The sequence below is a fragment of the Dermochelys coriacea genome, chromosome 9 (genome assembly GCF_009764565.3).
Source record: "Dermochelys coriacea isolate rDerCor1 chromosome 9, rDerCor1.pri.v4, whole genome shotgun sequence".
Lineage (NCBI taxonomy): Eukaryota > Metazoa > Chordata > Testudines > Dermochelyidae > Dermochelys > Dermochelys coriacea.
Genome location: NC_050076.1, coordinates 104,124,934 through 104,140,465, shown reverse-complemented (window position 1 = coordinate 104,140,465; position 15,532 = coordinate 104,124,934). Strand labels below are relative to the sequence as shown.

The 15,532-nt window shown below is 44.7% G+C and overlaps 1 protein-coding gene across 1 annotated transcript in view; it reads left to right on the top strand.

The window, feature by feature from the left end:
- TEX11 (testis expressed 11) overlaps positions 1-15,532 on the top strand; it is a 129,902-nt gene that overhangs the window by 80,396 nt on the left and 33,974 nt on the right. The window contains 5 exon segments of the mRNA XM_043492957.1: positions 2,987-3,072; positions 3,809-3,862; positions 6,072-6,112; positions 13,051-13,137; positions 15,313-15,383. Coding sequence (XP_043348892.1) covers positions 2,987-3,072; positions 3,809-3,862; positions 6,072-6,112; positions 13,051-13,137; positions 15,313-15,383 — 339 coding nt within the window.

The following is a 15,532-nucleotide window of genomic DNA, read 5'->3' as shown; positions in this document are numbered from 1 at the left end:
CTTTCGTGAGCTACAGCTCACTTCATTGGATGCATTCAGTGGAAAATACAGTGGGAAGATTTTACATACACAGAGAACATGAAACAATGTGTGTTACCATACACATTGTAATGAGAGTGATCAGGTAAGGTGACCTATTACCATCAGAAGAGTGTGTGTGTGGGGGAATCTTTTGTAGTGATAATCAAGGTAGGCCATTTCCAACAGTTGACAAGAACGTGTGAGGAACAGTGTGTGTGGGTGGGGGTGGGGGGAAATAAACATGGGGAAATAGTTTTATTTTGTGTAATGACACATCCACTCCCGTCTTTATTCAAGCCTAAATTAATTGTATCCAGTTTGCAAATTAATTCCAATCAGCAGTCTCTTGCTGGAGTCTGTTTTTGAAGTTTTTTTGTTGAAGAATTGCCACTTTTAGGTTTGTAATCGAGTGACCAAAGAGATTGAAGTGTTCTCCAACTGGTTTTTGAATGTTATAATTCTTGACGTCTGATTTGTGTCCATTTATTCTTTTATGTAGAGACTGTCCAGTTTGGCCAATATACATGGCAGAGGGGCATTGCTGGCACATCATGGCATATGTCACATAGAACCCCAACCAGGGGTATTCTATCTGCTACCCAAGATCCATAGACCTGGAAATCCTGGACTCCCCATCATCTCAGGCATTAGCACACTGACAGCAGGATTGTCTGGCTATGTAGACTCCTTCCTCAGGCCCTACGCTACCAGCACTCCCAGCTATCTTCGAGACACCACTGACTTCCTGAGGAAACTACAATCTGTCGGTGATCTTCCAGAAAACACCATCCTAGCCATTATGGATGTAGAAGCCCTCTACACCAACATTCCACACAAAGATGGACTACAAACCGTCAGGAACAGTATCCCCGATAACGTCACGGCAAACCTGGTGGCTGAACTTTGTGACTTTGTCCTCACCCATAACTATTTCACATTTGGGGACAATGTATACCTTCAAATCAGCGGCACTGCGATGGGTACCCGCATGGCCCCACAGTATGCCAACATTTTTATGGCTGACTTAGAACAACGCTTCCTCAACTGTCGTCCCCTAATGCCCCTACTCTACTTGCGCTACATTGACATCTTCATCATCTGGACCCATGGAAAAGAAGCCCTTGAGGAATTCCACCATGATTTCAACAATTTCCATCCCACCATCAACCTCAGCCTGGACCAGTCCACACAAGAGATCCAGTACCTGGACACTATGGTGCTAATAAGCGATGGTCACGTAAACACCACCCTATACCGGAAACCTACTGACCGCGATGCTTACCTACATGCCTCCAGCTTTCATTCAGACCACACCACACGATCCATTGTCTACAGCCAAGTTCTACGACACAACTGCATTTGCTCCAACCCCTCAGACACAGACAAATACCTACAAGATCTCTATCAAGCGTTCTTACAACTACAATATCCACCTGCTGAAGTGAAGAAGAGGATTGACAGAGCCAGAAGTTACCTACTACAGGACAGGCCCAACAAAGAAAATAACAGAACGCCTCTAACCATCACCTTCAGCCCCCAACTAAAACCTCTCCAACGCATCATCAAGAATCTACAACCTATCCTGAAGGACGACCCATCACTCTCACAGATCTTGGGAGACAGGCCAGTCCTTGCTTACAGACAGCCCCCCAACCTGAAGCAAATACTCATCAGCAACCACACACCACACAACAAAACCACTAACCCAGGAACCTGTCCTTGCAACAAAGCCCGTTGCCAACTCTGCCCACATATCTGTTCAGGGGACACCATCATAGGGCCTAATCACATCAGCCACACTATCAGAGTCACTCGTTCACCTGCACATCTACCAATGTGATATATGCCATCATGTGCCAGCAATGCCCCTCTGCCATGTACATTGGTCAAACTGGACAGTCTCTACGTAAAAGAATAAATGGACACAAATCAGACGTCAAGAATTATAACATTCAAAAACCAGTTGGAGAACACTTCAATCTCTTTGGTCACTCGATTAGAGACCTAAAAGTGACAATTCTTCAACAAAAAAACTTCAAAAACAGATTCCAACGAGAGACTGCTGAATTGGAATTAATTTGCAAATTGGATACAATTAATTTAGGCTTGAATAAAGACTGGGAGTGGTTGTGTTATTACACAAAGTAAAACTATTTCCCCATGTTTATTTCCTCCTCCCTACTGTTCCTCACACATTCTTGTCAACTACTGGAAATGGTTGATTATCTTGATTACCTTGATTATCACTACAAAAACTTCCCCCTCCACCCCCCCACCTCTCCTGCTGCTAATAGCTCACCTTACCTGATCACTCTCCTTACAGTGTGTATGGGAACACCCATTGTTTCATGTTCTCTGTGTATATAAAATCTCCCCACTGTATTTTCCACTGCATGCATCCGATGAAGTGAGCTGTAGCTCACGAAAGCTTATGCTCAATTAAATTTGTTAGTGTCTAAGATGCCACAAGTACTCCTTTTGTTTTTGTGGATACAGACTAACATGGTTGCTACTCTGAATTCAGAAGGAGAAGCTGCTTATATGTTCTTAAGGAGCTCAGATTCTGGGGTTGGGAAATCCTGAAGGACTATGAAAAGTTACTTGTCCCTCTTGTTTGTCTGTGAGCAGTGACTGAATGGTGTGTGCACTGAATGAATGAATATTGGCATATATAGAGCAGCCCTTTTAGCTATCTCTTGGGCTTTGCTAATAATATCCCAGGTTCTAATGGCTTCCCCAAGCTGTATTGATCCTGTTCTGTCTATGGACTGATTGTGCAAGGAATCACAGGTTCTTTCCTTAAGATTTTTTCCCTTGCATCTGGGGATGTTTCTTATGCAGAATCCTCTTGCCTTTCCCCCACGAGAAGGGCATATAAACCCAGCAAACATTTTCCAGTTGTGGGTAGGATGGTGTTGTTTGAGGATTGGCACAGCTTTTAGAAAATGTGTTTACTTGTTTTCAGACTGAACAACAGGCTGTGGCTATCAAAGCTTTGGAGTATTTATCTCAGCACTCACAAGATTGCCAACAAGTGTTCACAGCTTTAAAGTGAGTATTTGAGATACCCGTAAAGGAAGGGAATTTCTGCTGCTTTTCTTTCTTTTAACTTTTTACATCTGATGAATTTTTAGTTTTCATGAAGGTGAAGAACTGAGCAGGTAATTTGTATTATGCTAGCCATCAGCTCCTATGCTGTTGAAGTCCATATCATCCCATGACATTGCAAAACATACCTCAATCTGAACTGCCACACCTTTAGCCAAGCCTGTCATAGGCCTCTCTTGAGCAGCGGATGCCAGTTGCTGTGAGTTTAATGTTGTTTTTTGATGTGGACCAATGACCAGTAGTGACTAGAATGAAACTACAACAAATGCATTTGACTTGCTATTGATGATCTCCAGAGGTGAAAAGACTGCTTTGGTATCTAGCCCTAGAATTTGGGTTTGTTGATAACTAAGTAATTTTTTAAAATATCATGTTAAAATATTTTGCCCTATTTTAAGAATAATAATTATAAGACAAACATATTTCTTTTATTGTTTACCCCAAGCCAGCCAGGCATTGATTTAGCAAAGTGGAGGACAAAATAAAGGGTGAGGATGGGGAAAATCTTACAAAGGTCTTAATCCCAATCTGATACCTTGTATCTTTCAGTAGGTATATTGAATTAATGGCATGGAAAAGAGCTGGGAAAAGGTTGTCTCTTGTTGGTGCTGAAAAGGCACAAAATATTGATGGAGATGTAATTTCTAAGTCTCATTTTCTGTGTTTCTCTTACATGTAGGTGTTTGGTTCGCCTTGTGTTGTCAAAAGTCATGGCAGAACCCAAAGAGACCAGGTGAGGCCATTTGCTAAATACATTTCTGTATTATGACTGCCCACTTAAAAAGGTATATATGGTTTTTATTTTCTTATCATGTGATTATGGGACCAGTCCCTATTCAAGTCAAACACCAATTGACATAACTGAATAAGAACTTCAAGGACTGGGCCTAGTGGCATCATAGAATCATAGAATATCAGGGTTGGAAGGGACCTCAGGAGGTCATCTAGTCCAACCCCCTGCTCAAAGCAGGACCAATCCCGAACTAAATCATCCCAGCCAGGGCTTTGTCAAGCCTGACCTTAAAAACTTCTAAGGAAGGAGATTCCACCACCTCCCTAGGTAACGCATTCCAGGGCTTCACTACCCTCCTAATTTTTCCTAGTTTTTCCTAATATCCAACCTAAACCTAAACCTCCCCCACTGCAACTTGAGACCATTACTCCTTGTTCTGTCATCTGCTACCACTGAGAACAGTCTAGATCCATCCTCTTTGGAACCCCCTTTCAGGTAGTTGAAAGCAGCTATCAAATCCCCCCTCATTCTTCTCTTCCTCAGACTAAACAATCCCAGTTCTCTCAGTCTCTCCTCATAAGTCACGTGTTCCAGTCCCCTAATCATTTTTGTTGCCTTCCGCTGAACGTTTTCCAATTTTTCCACATCCTTCTTGTAGTGTGGGGCCCAAAACTGGACACAGTACTCCAGATGAGGCCACACCAATGTCTAATAGAGGGGAACGATCATGTCCCTCGATCTGCTGGCAATGTCCCTACTTAGACATCCCAAAATGCCATTGGTCTTCTTGGCAACAACGGCACATTGTTGACTCATATCCAGCTTCTTGTCCACTGTAATCCCTAGGTCCTTTTCTGCAGAACTGCTGCCGAGCCATTCGGTCCCTAGTCTGTAGCGGTGCATGGGATTCTTCCATCCTAAGTGCAGGACTCTGCACTTGTCCTTGTTGAACCTCATCAGATTTCTTTTGGCCCAGTCCTCTAATTTGTCCAGGTCCCTCTGTATCCTATCCCTACCCTCCAGCGTATCTACCTCTCCTCCCAGTTTAGTGTCATCTGCAAACTTGCTGAGGGTGCAATCCACACCATCCTCCAGATCATTTATGAAGATATTGAACAAAACTGGCCCGAGGACCGACCCTTGGGGCACTCCTCTTGATACCGGCTGCCAACTAGACATGGAGCCATTGATCAGTACCCATTGAGCCCAACAATCTAGCCAACTTTCTATCCACCTTATAGTCCATTCATTCAGCCCATATTTCTTTAACTTGCTGGCAAGTATACTGTGGGAGACCGTGTCAAAAGCTTTGCTAAAGTCAAGGAACAACATGTCCACTGCTTTCCCCTCATCCACAGAGCCAGTTATCTCATCATAGAAGGCAATTAGATTAGTCAGGCATGACTTGCCCTTGGTGAATCCATGCTGACTGTTCCTGATCACTTTCCTCTCCTCTAAGTGCTCCAGAATTGATCCCTTGAGAACTTGCTCCATGATTTTTCCAGGGACTGAGGTGAGGCTGACTGGCCTGTAGTTCCCAGGATCCTCCTCCTTCTCTTCTTCAAGTGCGACCATCTCTTCACCTTCTATAACTTTCCTCCAAATACCTGCACTCCTCCCCCTCTCCTGTTAACTGGATGCCAGCATGATACTAAATCAGTCCTCAGTGGGGAATATGTATCAGGCTGCTTCTCTGAGGTTGACATCTCTGGTTGACATTTTGAGGATGTGCCTGTCAAGAGCTCTGAGAACTGTGTGGTCTTCCCTGCCAGAGATCAAGCATTTTTCAACTCTGTTGAGTGCCCAAAAGCCCGGGAAAGGAATACTGTTGATGGTAGACAATGGGTCTCCTTGGACTGGGCTCTATTACTTTGCTATGACCCAAGTTGGAGTTAGTGCCATACAGCTTACTTCTGATATTGCAAGGAAACAAGGCTATGTAAATGAAACTTGGAAGTTGAGTCTGTGGCCTCCCTTCTGAAAATCTCCTACAATACTCATCCTTTGGGCCTACAGATCTACAGGTCTATAACACTCTTACTACAGGCCTGCAATGCTGCTACTCCAGGTCTTACAACGCTATGGGTTTTGAGTCTATATGCTTTTGACAAAAGCAGGAGTATTGTATCTGTAATTAGAGTTATTGTATTCTGTCATACCATATAAAATAATAGAGGTTTTGTAAAACTGGATTTTTCTTCCATTCTAGGACTAAAGATATGGACATGCTTGTGACTTACTTGAACTCAGGTGCGTAGTTTAATTTTCATTTTCTGTGGTTGTACATCTATGAACATATTGATGGTACAGTTAATGCTGTGTGTTTCTGCTCTGGAAAGCCTGCAGACTAGAGCTGGAAGAGCATCATTCCTAGTAGGGCCTGTAACAGTGTTAGCTGCGTTCCTCAGACAAAAGGCTCCCCGGTCCTACACAGTTTCCCCTTGGGGAAACCTTACTTATGATCACAAATGTAGTCAAAACAATCATGTACCAGCCACACTAGCAGGCTTAGGAGCTTCAGTCTGGGATGGCTCAAAGTGACAGTTCTCTACTCTATCTGCATGGATAGGGCTCAAAACAGCATCTTTATTAGGCAAGCAGGAGCTATGACAAAAGAAAAGGGTTGTTTTGTTGTTATGAGTTTCCAATGTGAATTTTTAAATTTGGTAGTTAAAGGCCAAGTGCTGGGCTCTTCATTGTCCTAGCTATTTACAAGAAGAGGATTGTTTATATTAAAGTGACTTCTGTTTTTCCTCTGAAACTTAGAAACTGCAGAAAATAATATAGAGTTGGTAAGAGAAATGAAGGGCTAATTACAATACTGACACTCACTTCAGTTTACCCCTCGCCTCCCTCCCAAAAAATCCCTCTTCTTCTTCAAGTAGTGTCCCTATGGGTGCTCCACTGTAGTTGTGTCTGCATCCCTGCGCTGCTGATTAGAGAACTTCGGTAGCAATGTCTGTTGGGCCCACAAACGTGCTGTCTCTGCTTGTGCTGCATCACGAGGCTAACCAGTGTGTGCCGGCTAACTGTCCTTAGTTCGCAACCGCAACCGCCCCGACTAGAGATGGAGCCTTTAGCTGCCTGTTAGCGGATCATTAACTCTCATTTTCAGTTGTTAATCTTTAGATTTTAGAAACCCTTTAGCCTTCTTTAGCCACTTACAACCATCAGGCAGGATTGACCCGGAATGGACAGCTCCACCATTCCAACAGGAGCAATTTTCAGATTCGGACAAATCTGACGAGTTGGTTCCTACTTCATTCTCACAGAGAGAGTCAAGCCTGGACAGGCAATTCAGGACTTACAGTTGCTACTCTTATGGACATAACCTCCCTAGGGACTGATGGGTCTTGGGGTCCCCCTCAAACAGTTGGCCCCTCTTTTTGGCCTTAGATCCAAATACCACATGTATAGGACCCACTCAGGAGTCTTTCCCCTCTTCTCCCATGCATCAACAACTGGTTCCATTGGAGTATGAGGAGGAGGAGGAGGAGGATGTTGAACCAGAACCTTGGGTACCGATGATTCCAATGGGAATCCCGTCCTGTTGCCGGAGGAGGTGGTCTCTCCTTCTTCACCATCCCCACCAGCTGACCATAAGCAACAGCAGGACTTATTATGAAGAGTGGCTAACAATCTCCAGATATCTCTGGAGGAAGTCCAAGACTTGGTAGCCAAGTATGTCTTTAATAACTACTCTAGGTTGGCGGCCTTTCAGCAGAAACTTTCCTCTCAGGACAGAGCCCAGTTCCTCTCCCTTTTAGAGGAGGGCAAGTTGGTGATATAAACGGCCCTTCTGGCTGCAGTTGATATAGCAGATACACAATCCAGAAACTTGGTCACGGGTATTGTTATGAGGAGGGACTTGTGATTGCAATCCTCAGGCTTCCCCAGGGAGGTGCAAAATATCATCCAAGGGGTCTTCTCTTTGATGAGTCCAACCTTTTTAATGAGAAGACTGATGACGCTCTCAATAACCCTCTGCTTCCTGGGGAACTACACACCAGTCTCAAGGAGGAAGCACCAAAGGGAAATCTATAAACCAAGACCACCTTCTCCTCATATGTTCTACTATCAGTGTTCTGCTGAGCCTCCCCACAAGCAACAGAAGACACAGAGAACCTGCTTTTTGGCCCACTCTATCACTGCGACCCAATCCCAGCCCTCTACTAGGAGCCACTTTGACGTTTTAATTGAGATCCGCTTGTCATCTCTGATGCCACCTGCCCCTTCTTCTGTCACCTATGGAGGCTGTCTCACTCTGTTCGCCTGCAAATGGGAACTAATCATGATGGACAGTTGGGTCTTGGAAGATTGTCCATCAGGGATACTCCATAGAGTTCCTTTCCCTCCCTTCCTCCCTAACAAACCCCCTTCCCAGTCCCCCTTTGAGGACCATTCTCATTAGGTGATTCATCATCAAGAAGCAGAATTCCCATTGCAACAAGGGTCAATAGAGCTCATCCTGCCTCAGTATCAAGGAATTGGGTACTATTCTCTGTATTTCCTAATTCCCAGAAAAGAAGATGAGTGGAGACCCATTCTGGATATTTGACAACTCAACATCTTCATTTGGAAGTTGAAATTTAGGGTGGTTACACTGGTATCAATAATACCCTCTTGTTAAGAAGAGATGTGGTACGCAGCTCTCGACACGAAGGAAGCATATTTTCATATAGACACCCCTCCCACAGGGTTCCTACATTTTATGGTGGTCTGGGAGCACTTCCAATTCCGAGTCCTCCCCTTCAGACTAGTGATGGCCCCCAGCATGCTTATGAACGTTTTCTTCATGGTGGCGATCCAAATGAAAAATCAGGGCCACATAGTCTTTCTGTATCTCAACTATTGACTCCTGGTAGGTCACTCGCGATAGAATGTCAGGTCAGCTATTCAATGCCTTATTCAAAATCTTGCAGCCCTAGAGGTTGTGTGAACAGAGAAATGTCTCTTTTATCCCACACAAAGACAATAAACTTTACAGGGGCAATGTTGGACTCTGTTTCCGCAAATGTCAACATTGTAACAGATGCATCCCTTCTAGAGTGGGATGTCCACCTGAACAGTCACATTGTGTAGGGCACATGGAATCTGCAGACTACATATCAGCATCCTGGAGCTGCAGGCAGTCCACCTTGCATGCAAGGCCTTCCTCCCACTCATTTGCTCCCTCCACATCCCAGTGATGTTGAGCAATATCACCACTGTGGTCTATATACACAAACAAGGAGGAGCGAGATTTCTCTCACTTTGTCTGGAGGCAGTTGGGCTTTGGAATCGTTGCATGAGGCAGAACATCACCATCCAGGTAGCATACCTCCTGGGAGTTCACAACTCCTTAGCAGACAACCTTAGCAGGCACTTCTTGGTGAACCACGAGTGGGGAAATCCAGGATTGTTCTGTCAGAAATATTCACGCAGTGGGACTTAGCTCTATCAGACTCTTTGTATTATAAATGAACAAAAAAATTCCTTGATATTGTTCTAGAAGATCCATAGGCTCTGACACCCAAAGTAATACTCTTGTTTATCGTGGAAAAGTGGTTTCAGGTATGCCTTTCCTCCTACTCCTCTGATTCCCCAGGTGCTGAGAAAGATACATTGCAAAGAGGCCATGTCATTCTTCTAGTACCCTACTGGTCCAGACAGTTTTGTTTCCCAGAGCTTCTGACAATGTCAGTCCACCCTCCAATCAAAATCCACCCCTTCCCAGAACTTCTGATGCAGGACAGGGGAAGGGTCAAACACCCAACCCAGGCTCTCTTCACCTTATGGCCTGATGTTTGGATCGGTGTTGGAAGTAGAGGGCTCTTGTTTGTTCCCTCTCCAAGCTATAACCCAGCGTAGCAATGAATCCTGAACCTGTTATTTGTCTAAATGGAAATGCTTCTCCACCTTGATGCAGCACAGTCAGTCTCACCCAGTCTCCCCAAGCATCCCTATTGTTTTAGATTACCTCCTGTTTCTAATGAAGTCTGGTCTCTCAATCAGCTCGTTATGAGTACATTTAGCATCCATTAGTGCCTTCCTCCTTTGAATAGAGGGGTGCTCTGTCTTTACTCACCCAACAGGGGAATGAGAGACAGGGACTGGATCACTTGATGATTACCTGTTCTGTTTATTCCCTCTGAGGCAGCTGGTATTGACCACTGTCGGATGACAGGATACTGGGCTAGATGGACCGTTGGTCTGACCCAGTGTGGCTGTTCTTATGTAACTACGACACAGTTCATGAAGGGACTCATAAGGCCTCATGGCCAGTCATTAAACCGACACCACTATGAGATCTGAAGCTTATGCTGTCAAAACTTACTGGTCCTTTGAACTCTTAGCAACATGTTCCACGTCCCTCCTATCCACGAAGATGGTGTTTTTAGTGGCCATCATTTTGGCCAGGAGGGTTAGCAAACTGGGAGTTCTCATGGTAGACCTCTCCCCTTTATATTATTTCATAAGAATAAAGTATCCCTTCACCTTCACCCTAAATTTCTACCCAAGATCATCTATGAATTCCACCTTAACCAGTGTATTCACTTACATGTTCTTTTTCTGAAACTCTGCTTTCTGCTTTGTCTGAAGAGAAGAGACTTCACTCCTTCAACATCAGATGTGCATTGGCCTTTTACCTGCAAAAAAACGGGACCGTCAGGAAGTCTCCGAGAATCTCTTTCGCGATAGCAGAGAGATCCCATGGTCAAGCTAAATCCTCTCAGAAGATTTCTAAGTGGGTTCTGTTTGTATTATTGAATGCTACAAACTGGCTTGCGTCCTGCCTCCCAGCGGTATAACGGCCCACTCCATGAGAGAGCAGGCTGCCATGGCAACATCCCTGCAGGAGGTCCCGATACAGGACATATGCAGAGCAGCCACCTGGAGCTCCATACACACGTTTGCTAGGCATTATGTTCTAGCTGTGGATGCAGCAGTGGGATCTGTAGTACTGCACACATTTGTTTCTGACTTCCTTGCACACACGTCCAATCTGAGAACTGCTTGTCAATCACCCATGTGTGGAATGCACATAGGGACCAGCACTTGAAGACAGAATGAAGGTTACTTACTGTAACTGAAAGTTCTTTGAGATGTGTGATCTATATCTATTACACTACCTGCCCTCTCTTCCTTCTACTTCAGCTCTGGATTGGATTCGTGGTAAGAAGAGGAACTGTGGGGGCATTGACCCTCACTGCCTCATGTACCCTCGCTCAGGAGCACGAGATGATCTTTTGTGCATGTACAGGCCAATGGACAATGCTTGTTAAAATCTCTGAGCTCGAGCGCATGGTGTGCATCGTGGGCAGCACATGAACTGCTTGGCTGGAGAAGGCTAGCCCCTGGCCCTGCCCCTTCCACCTGAGGCCCTGCCCCTTCTGCGCCCTGGAACCCACAGCTCCCCCACCACAGCTGCCGGCCCCCGCCCCAGGCTGGCTAGTGCCCGCAGCATCCCCAGCCCTGGAGCGCTGGGAGGCAGAGAATGCAGCGGCGCCACTGCAGCCTCCGCAGCCCCAGAGTCTGGTGGTGCCGCAGGCCCCCAGCCCTGGAGTGTCGGGAGAGAGAGCGCACGGCGGCGCTGTTACAGCCCCCCCCCAGCCCCGGTGCACTGGGAGGGAGAGCGTGTGGCACTGCCACAACCCCGGGAAGGTGGGTGGCATGACCCCAGCCGCTGGAGCTCAGCGGCACTGTCAAAGCGGGACCCTGAGGGTGGAGTGTGGGCGGGGCCACACCTGGCTGCCCACCACTCCTGGTGTGCATGCATATCCTATGTGTGAAATACAGGGACCACACATCTCGAAGAATTTCCAGTTACAGGAAGTAACCTCTCTTTTTACTAGACATTTTCTCTCCTCTCTTCCTGTCTTGGAAGCCCCTGAGAAAATATACATTTAGTCCTATAGCTGCTATAGTTACCATGACCATATCAGGGAGAGTGAAGAGCTCATGTAAGAGAATCATAGGACTAGAAGGGATCTCGAGACTTCATCTAGTCCAGTCCTCTGCATTATCTAGACCATCCCTGACAGGTGTCTGTCTAACCTGCTCTTAAAAATCTCCAATGACGGAGATTCCACAACCTCCCTAGGCAATTTATTCCAGTGCCTAACCACCCTGACAGTTAGCAAGTTTTTCCTAATGTCCAACCTAAATCGTCCTTGCTGCAGTTTAAGTCCATTGCTTCTTGTCCTATCCTCAGAAGCTAAGGAGAATATTTTTTCTCCTTCCTCCTTGTAATAACTTTTTATGTTCTGGAAAACTGTTATCATGTCCCCCCTCAGTCTTCTCTTTTCCAGACTAAACAAACTCAGTTCTTTCAATCTTCCCTCACAGGTCATGTTTTCTAGACCTTTAATCATTTTTGTTGCACTTCTCTGGACTTTCTCCAATTTGTCTACATCTTTCCTGAAATGTGGTGCACAGAACTGGACACAATACTCCAGTTGAGGCCTAATCAGTGTGGAACAGAGCAGAAAAATTACTTCTTGTGTCTTGCTTACAACACTCCTGCTAATACATCCCAGAACGATGTTTGCTTTTTTTTGCAACAGTGTTACACTGTTAGCTCATATTTAGCATGTGATCCACTATTACTATCAGATCCCTTTCTTCAGTACTCCTTCCTAGGCAGTCATTTCCTATTTTGTAGGTGTGTAACTAATTGTTCCTTCCTAAGTGGAATACTTTGCGTTTGTCCATGTTGAATTTCATCCTGTTTTTTTCAGACCATTTCTCGAGTTTGTCCAGATCATTTTGAATTTTTTTCTATCCTCCACTGAAGAAGTTTCCTCCACTGGACTCAAGTGGGACCCTAAGAATAGTATTTCAGAGGGCTGAAGGGATTAATTTTCTTTCCCCAACCTCCTCCCATCAGGTTAAGCCAAACCCCACAGACCCCCAGTTGGTCCCCAATGTCAATGAATTTCTTGGTGAAGGGGCATGACTCATTTTGTTTGTATGTCTCTTGTGACAGTCCTGCCTATCTAGCTGGAAATGCTAGTTTGGGCACATTCTAATGTTTTTCTGTGAGCTCTCTCTAAATATATTAGATCAAACCTGTGAGTGGTACCCCACATGCTGAAATACTCAGATTTCTGAAGCCCCATATTGTGTGTTGTAGTTAATATTGGGCATAGGAAATGCAGTTCTGCTCAGGAAATGTTTCATATCTGTCAAATGACATGTTTCTGCAGCACATCAGAGACTTGCTGAGTCTTTCACAGAAGGGAGTATGACACTGGATATGAGGACCCATGAGGCTCACTGGTTTAGAAAAATAGGTGAGTAACACTGCCAGCATGTAAACAGAGGGAGGAAAGGGCAAAGGGTTGGGAATAAAAACCAGTATGTGAAGAACTAACACTTGGTGATCTCTGAATCTTCCTGCAGCAAAGTTTTGACTTACAGAATAAATTTCTTATGGAAACTTAGAGCTTGTCTACACTTAACGAGGGATCGACGTGCAGCAATCGATGCATCAGCGGTCGATTTAGTGGCTCCACTGAAGACCCGCTAAATTGACTGCAGATCGCTCTCCGGTCGACTCCTGTACTCCACCTGAACTAGACACGCAAGGGGAGTTGACGGGAGAGCGTCTCCCATCGACATTGCGTAGTGTGGACCTTGCGGCAAGTAGATCTAAGTACGTCGACTTCAGCTACGTTATTCACGTAGCTGAAGTTGAGTAACTTAGATCGATCTCCCCCCATAGTGCAGACAAGGCCTAAGTTCTGATTTAGGGAAGGCATGACCCAGGGAAGAGGGTAACATGCAGGTCAGAATCTGCAAATCATTGTAGAATCTGAGCAGCTGATTGGGCCAGTTAGATACTCAGATTCTTCAGTGATGGGAATGACACAACTGTCAAGAGGGATAGATCACTGATGAATCTTTATGGGAGTGGTATGCTTAATTCTCTTCTGAATGTATTTGTCAGGATAGAAACTGTATGCAGAGCAGTCTGAAATGAAATCTGGGGATGGTATTGATACTTTCAGCTAGATTCTGTGTAAATCTGTAGTAAATCCATTAAAGTTAAAGGAATTATTCTAGTTTCATACTGGAGTAATTTAGATCAGAATCTGGCTTTTCTTTATTCAACTTGGTGTGAATGGATTTAATGGCAGAATGATTAGTTATTGAAATAACGGATTTGAAATCATGAATAATCTATATTAATAGCATCTACTGACAGTATTTCCTGCTGTTGTTAAATGAGCCCTATGATGGGTTCAATCACAGAGACCCCCTTGGGACTGTCACCTGACGTGCTGAAGTTACCTCTGAGCCCTTTTTCCCTGCCAGCTTGGGACTCCAGAACCCTGCCTTGTTGACCCAGACACGCTAGAATGCTGCAACACAGACCCAGGGCTGGTCCATGCCGCCAAAGCTGCAGACTTTAACCAAAAACTGCTCAGCAGGTCACCTATCTCCAGCACCCAGACACCCAGCTCCCAATGGGATCCAAACCCCAAATAAATCCATTTTACTCTGTATAAAGCTTATACAAGTAAACTAATAAATTGTCTACCCTCTATAACTCTGATAGACAGATGTGCCCAGGTATTAATCACTTACTCTGGGTTCACTAGTAAACAAAAGTGATTTTATTAAGTATAAAAAGTAGGATTTAAGTGGTTTCAAGTAATACAGACAGAACAAAGTAAGTCACCAAGCAAAATAGAGCAAAACCATGCAAGTCTAAGCTAATACATTAAGAATTTGTTTACAGGTAAAAAATCTCACCCTTAGCGATGTTCCAATAAGCTTCTTTCACAGACTAGACTTCTTCCTAGTCTGGGCCCAATCTTTCCCCTGGTACAGTCCTTGTTGTTCCAGCTCAGGTGGTAATTAGGGGATTTCTCATGACTGGCAGTCCCCTTTGTTCTGTTCCACCCCCTTTTATAGCTTTAGCCCAAGGCAGGAATCTCTCTGGGTCCCCACCCCTCCTTCTAAATGGAAAAGCACCAGGTTTAAGATGGATTCCAGTATCATGTGACATGGTGACATGTCACTGTAAGATCTCATTCTTCATTACACAGGAAGGCTTGCAGGTAAATGAACCCATTCACTACCAAATGTCCGAGTCAATGGGATCCATCAAGATCCTAAACCACCATTAATGGCCCACACTTTGCATAATTACAATAGGGTCTCAGGGTAATTCTTTCATATTTCTAGTTTCAGGTACAAGAATGATACATTCATACAAATAGGATGAATATATTCCGTAGGTTATAACATTTGTAATGATACCTTACAAGAGACCTTTTGCATCAAGCATAATCAGTTACATCATATTCACATTTATAAAGCATGTGGAGTGCAACGTCACAAGCCCCATGATTCAAATTTAATACTGGGCCCAAAATGCCTGTCACTGGAGATTTTATGGGCACAGATTATACCAGGCTAAAGGTTTTTATTCTAGTCTCCTGTCTTATTGATTTTATGAGCTTGGAACTTGGCTGTACAGTTCGAGAACTGCCCAGGAACAATGAGGGATTTCTTTGTACTGTCGTTCAAGGTATGTGCTCTGCCTAGTATTGTCTGTGATGTGATAGATGATGTCGTGCAGCTGGTTTTGTTACAAGCTCCAAACAAATACATCAGATGTTTCCTTAGAGCAGTGCTACTCAAAGTGGGTCTGCGAGCCATCGGCTGCCAGTATGCGCA